Source organism: Ipomoea nil, unplaced genomic scaffold (assembly GCF_001879475.1).
Source record: "Ipomoea nil cultivar Tokyo-kokei standard unplaced genomic scaffold, Asagao_1.1 scaffold2159, whole genome shotgun sequence".
Lineage (NCBI taxonomy): Eukaryota > Viridiplantae > Streptophyta > Magnoliopsida > Solanales > Convolvulaceae > Ipomoea > Ipomoea nil.
In genome coordinates this window covers 1,422,395-1,428,612 of record NW_017618587.1, presented here as the reverse complement: position 1 = coordinate 1,428,612, position 6,218 = coordinate 1,422,395, and the positions used below count along the sequence as shown (strand labels likewise).

The following is a 6,218-nucleotide window of genomic DNA, read 5'->3' as shown; positions in this document are numbered from 1 at the left end:
ACCTTTGTAATCTTGAAATATAAATGTCAACTGTTCTTTATAGATTTTACTGATTATGAAGTTTATTGTAAATCTCTCCCAATTTCAAGGTTTATATATATATATATATATATATATATATATATATATATATATATAAGGTATATCTCTTTTGGAAAGATAAAGATAAGCATGGTTCACCTTAATCTCAGCTCTATGAAATTATATATGATGATCAGATCAGACTAACTTCTTTCACCAATATTTGATTTTTAATTCTGATTTGACCGTAAATTTCTATTGTTGTAAGTTCTTTTTTGTTTTTGGATATGCTTACCTGTCATGTTCTACTCTACAAAAATCTGAGCTTAAACAAACTTATTTCTTCTGGTATTAGAAGAGGAACATTCTTAGTGCTTTATATTTGAATAGTACAGGCAATCAATTTGAATGCAGGAGATGAATTATGAAAGATCAGAGAAGCAAGTAGTGCAATCAAATTTAGGTAAAATACAACTTAATTTGTTGATATTTGTACGCCATTAGTTTCCTGAAATATATATTGAATTGATTGATTATATTGGGGAAGAATCAATTTCTTAGGCGATATTAGTGGTGAACTAGTAAATGATACAGGTTTTAAATTATTTCTGCAGATTCAAGGCTTGAGTTGGAGAAATTAAATATAACAATTTTGTCATGTGACATGCTCAATTAATTAGGTCATAATTATTATTATATCCTCAAAAAAAAGTCATAATTATTATGAGAGAGAAATGATTTGTTGAAAAATTGGATGAGTTTCAAGATTAATTGCTGATTTTTTTTTTAATTTTTTTTTTAAATAATTAGGTCAAAAATAAATATTAGGTCCTCTAAAAATTAAGGTCATGTGCTCTTGGGCATTTTGCACACCCCAAAATTCGGCTCTGTGTGCATGTGTTGAATATATAATATATAAACTTAAATGTGGAATCCAACTATCATCTTAGACTTTTCGTTGAGATATAGTACATATTTCAATTTGGTATATATATATATCAGAGCCAACCCTAGTCCACGTGTTGCTTGGATCCTGTCAAAAGTATTGGCTTGCACACATGAGGGAGCTAATATTCAATCTAAGGCCATCTCCATTAGTGGTTCATGGTGAGATTTTTGATGCAAAATAGCTTATGTGGAAGTGAGAGAAGGGGGAGAAAGAAAGGATGGCGTTCTTGTAGGGGACCCAAGTTTTTGTCGCATGCAGTGGGCCCCACAATATAATTTTAAAAAATTCAATTGGTGCGCGTTAAGCGCACTAACAACGCCCCGTGGGTGCATTGAGGGTGTTCGCCAATTGGCGACCACCGTCAGTAAATACTATTTCTTTTTTCTCCTCATGTTCTACATGACTCTTAAAAATTTGTCCAAAAATAAAACTATTAAAAAAACACCCTAATTAACAATTTAAATTTTTAATTTAGATGATGTAACACATGCATGTTTCTATAATTTAGTGTTGGCCCACCCTCTATCTAACGTCGTAAAACTAACTGTATTATTAAAATTCTATTCATGCATGGTATAATATAATACACAATGACCCCTTAGGGCTTAGACTTGTTAAATCCACTTTTTAAAATAAAGTTTAGCTAAGATACAAACTTGGAGACACATTATTTCAAACCCCTACATTGCCCCTATAAGCAAGAATTTGCGTTTATTGGTCAGCCATCCGAGCATGCCCAAACCCTTGCTGGATTTGGTGACAAAAATACAAACAAAATTGTTGTAGCATTGTCAAATGAGTAAAAATATTCTTCCTTTGTTTTTGTTTTTTTTGTTTTTTGTTTTTTTTTAATAAAATCGTTCTTCACGTACGGGATTTTATTGATGCAAGACAAGAAAATTTCAAACGTTGTTGATAACTCTTCTTTCCTATTTTTCTTATTTTCTTTATGCGCTCAACTCTTCCGTGTCAAAAAATTATATAATGAATTAAGGTCTATTATGTATTGTATATCTTAATCTAAAATGACGTTCAAATTATGTGTATGCTGTTACAATCTAATAACCTCCAAGTTTCCAAGGTGATCAGTCGAACCAATTGTATTAGCCCCGCGGTTCACTCTTCTATCTTATTTTCCCTAATAAAATGTTGAATATTAATTTTTCAAAAAATAAATTTTCAAATATTGAGTTTAAAAAAATAGAATTAAAAAATTATTTATTATTATGTGAGTCCCAGGAAAAAGTTCTAAATTTTTGAAAGATGAATTAAAAGTTGAGAGTATAATTTAAAAATATAAGTATCATTTTCCTTAAAAATAAATAAATTCAAAGATGTGTTGATATGGGGACAGATGGAGTTCCCCAAACTACCCTTCTTTCTCCTACTAATATTCCCTTTCAGCGGCTGTACAAGTACAACGTGGAGCTCAGGTCTGTGTAGTGTTCTTCAATTCGTGGTGGTCGCCGGAAAAAATGGCTGAGCAGAGGCAAATCCGTTTCGGAATACTGGGCTGTGCCACCGTAGCGCGTATATAATTTTTTACCCAAACTACCCTTCTTTCTCCGACTAATATGTTTCTGAATTCTATTCCGGATTGAAGTGGGATTACTATATAATTTTTTATTATTGAAATAAAGTTTCTTAATACTATACTTAATTGGATAGAGAGATTATCCCAATACTAAATTTAGTTGGACTGATAGATTATCCCAAGTCCTATATAATACTTTGGTACCCATTGGGTGGGTCATCAATTCCAATTCATCATCATCGATCTTACTATATACGAACCTTAGTACTGATCATCAGAATGCCTTGCGAAAAGTTAGAACTCCTTGGTGGGGGAGCCCATGGCATTGTATTTCTCTCTCAATATTATAATCCACCTACCTTCAGTGTTCCGATGAAGTTAGTTGCGAAGTCTTCAAAGATCGAGTTTTCAAGTTCCATTTTGGGAGAAGGGCAAATATTGAGAAAGTTGCAAAGATGTCCCTATATAATTCAGTGTTTAGGAGAGGATACGAGCGTAGAGCATGGGAACACTATGTACAATCTTTTGCTGGAGTACGCTCCCGGTGGAACACTCAAGAGATTGATGAATTCCAGGGAAGGATTCATCCCGGAGGACGAGACTTCACTATATGCTTACCAGCTTTTGAAGGGAATCTTAGAGGTGCATCGTCTCGGGTTTGTCCATTGCGATTTGAAGCCCAACAACATTCTTCTCTTCCCATGCAGGTGCGGCTGCGGCTTCAATCAGCTCAAGATAGGTGATTTTCGGCTATCTAAGGTCACCGGAGAGGGAGGTCACCGGGGATCTTTACTCTACACCTCCCCGGAATCTCTGTTTTGCGGCATGCACGAGGCGCCTAAGGATATATGGGCCATAGGGTGCATGGTGGCGGAGATGATGAGTGGGGAATCACCTTGGAGGTTTTGTAATGGTAACGACGACGATAAATTAACTCAAAACATGGTCTTCAACCAACCCAAAATCCCAACCAGCATATCTGATCATGCCAAGGATTTTCTGATGAGGTGTTTGGAAAGAAACCCAAACATGAGATGGACTGCTGATAAGCTACTCAGTCATCCATTTGTTGCCAATACCGATAATCCACTAATATGCCAAAGATGGGAGGATCATCAAGCGTTGGGAAATAGGCCTTTCGAGACCGGAAAATGAATTTCTAGTATTGGTTTATTTTGCACTCTTGTTTCGTCATACACAAGCAGGGCATAGGAAAGGAATAAGGTTTTAGAGAACAAAATGAACGTTTTGAAACAAACTTTATGTTTTTTTTTTTTTTTTTTTTTTAAAAATTTTGTAATCTTGAAATATAAATGTAACGTTACGTTATGTATTAATAATATATCATATTATTGTGTTAGATATTTGAATTATTGTGTCAGACTAAAACTTGAAATATTACTAAACGTTAGTTTTTTTATTTCGTAACTACGACTGCCGAATTTTATTTTATTCAACAGTAATGGAAAAAATAGATTAAAAAAAAAATGTATATGTATTAGTTAATTATTTCCTAATCTTCTAGTCTACAATGTTTTTAAAATTCCTAATTACTTGGTTCCAATTTGTCCCTTCGAAACTTGATTGACGTGCCTTAAATGCAGAGAGAAAGAAATCTCAAAATTAATATAGTCCAAAATTCCATATCCACAACAGCAACTCATCAAATTATATTTTGAATGTAAAAATCTCCAATTTATGCAGAGACCCAACAAGTATTGTGTCAACAATCTCATTAAAGTCCCATTTAATTATTTTAAAAAAAAAATTGCCAGATTTCAATTTGAATCTATATATATATAAAAGTAAAATCCTCCTTCCCAAATTTCCCCCCCAAAACTTAGGGGCATTTGTGTAATTTTTAAATTTAATTAATTAAAAAAATTATATACAAATCATATAAGAATATAGAAAAGGAATATTTAATTATGGTCAAAATTATGGTAGCAATATTATGGTAGATTGATTTTATTACGATCAAAATTATGGTAGCAATAATATTGTACAGTGTAATATATAGTCTCTTTTAGATTCCCTTTTTCTTTTAATTACAGTACAGTCATTTTATTATGGTAAAAATATACACTAATTATTTATGGTAATATTATTATGCTAATATTAAATCATTATATATTTACACCAATAATAACACAATAATTTGCTATTTAAACCCATCATTGTGCTAAACTCAAAGCTGTAAGCTTCCAATGTACTCTCCATTGGAATAACATCATGTTTAGAGTTCTCCGTGTTGTTCGTCCTCCAGAGACAAAAGGTTCATTCTTAAATTTTTTTTTGAAATATAATCGTAATCTTAATATTTTGTATTTCTAAAATTTTAGTTGATGCATATTGATTTTTTTACAATTTCAGGGAACTTTTATACATATGCATATTCCTCGAGTGTATGTTGAAAAGTGGTTCAACAAATTTAAAGAAAGTAAAGTTTATTGAATTCATAGATTTATAGTGGTTGTGACAGAACTACTGTGGGAATAGATTTATAGTAAAGATGTAGATTTTCCAACACATGATTATGACCGAGAAGATTATGATTTTTCTGAAGAGATAGTCTATTTCTTACTTACATTGTTTTGTTTTTTTGTATAATTTTATTGAGATTTTAAATTTTTCTAACTTTCACGATTCTCTGGATGGACAGGTGCATGAACCTTCGATTGGAAATTCAGATTCTACCAAAGGGGATTCAAATAATGAGGAGTCTGTTTAGAGATGAATAATGAAGAATATGTCAACACTTTAATCTATTAACATCATGCTTTAGTTATGTTATTCGTTTTTTATATTTCTCAGTTTTTAAAATATTCTTAATATATTCTTAGTCTAATTTATTCTTAATTTACTCCTAATGTAATTTACTTCTTTTATATGTTTGGAATCCACTTTTATAACATTCGATGTTCACATTAGTCTGAGACTAATTCAGTACATACAAAAATCAACTTCGAATTTGTTGCCGTGTTTAAATTATCAAAATTTAAAAGTGGATCAAATGCTCTAATTAACATTCTCTAATGATGATAATTTATTTTTCTAGGTGAGAGTCCGATAAATAATTAAGACAATTATTTAAAGAATGTAGGTACGTTGTAAATAAATTATAAATGAAGAAATTTATATATTTTGATCTTGGAAATAGTACGTGTTTCTAGGTGGGATTCAAACAAATAATTAAGGTGAAGACATATGTCAAAAACAATATAATTAATTATGGTAATACTTCACGATCCAAAAAAAAAAAAACAATATTTATAATTACAAATTCACTCCGAAATTTTGAAAATTAAATTAAATGGGTTAGAAATTTAATTTTAAGTATGTAGTTCCGGATAAATTTAAATAAGTCAATTGAATAAAAATATTTAGACTAAGAAATAATTAATATGATAATTGAAATTATAGAAGAATATGACAGAATATAAACTAATTAATGAATTAGGTATTAAATTTTACCTTTCTTGAATTAACGTGAAAAATACATGAAATATTGGTCAAAGTAATATTACTAATAATTAATTTTAACGTGTAATTCATGGAATATTGCAGTTCATGAAATATTGTGGTAAAATTATAAATTTTAATTATGGTAGGCTAATTAAAATTATGGTCAAAATATACACTAATTAAGAATAATTAATTATGGCAATAGAAATTCTACAAGTATATGACAGTACATGGAATATTAATAAATTA

At 30.6% G+C, this 6,218-nt stretch overlaps 1 protein-coding gene across 1 annotated transcript; it reads left to right on the top strand.

Annotated features, from left to right (window-relative positions):
• The first annotated feature begins 2,314 nt into the window (after positions 1 to 2,314).
• Positions 2,315 to 3,659, top strand: LOC109149183 (mitogen-activated protein kinase kinase kinase ANP1-like). The gene is made up of 2 exons (XM_019296846.1): positions 2,315 to 2,403; positions 2,870 to 3,659. The coding sequence occupies exons 1-2, from the start codon at positions 2,315 to 2,317 to the stop codon at positions 3,657 to 3,659; spliced, it is 879 nt and encodes a 292-aa protein (XP_019152391.1).
• The last annotated feature ends 2,559 nt before the right edge of the window (positions 3,660 to 6,218 follow it).

Bases quoted from the DNA above. Each gene is read 5' to 3' on its own strand.
- LOC109149183 (XM_019296846.1), top strand. From the start codon at position 2,315: ATGGGGACAGATGGAGTTCCCCAAACTACCCTTCTTTCTCCTACTAAT. The intron at 2,404-2,869 runs GTCTGTGTAGTG...ACCTACCTTCAG, and splicing joins AAGTACAACGTGGAGCTCAG to TGTTCCGATGAAGTTAGTTG.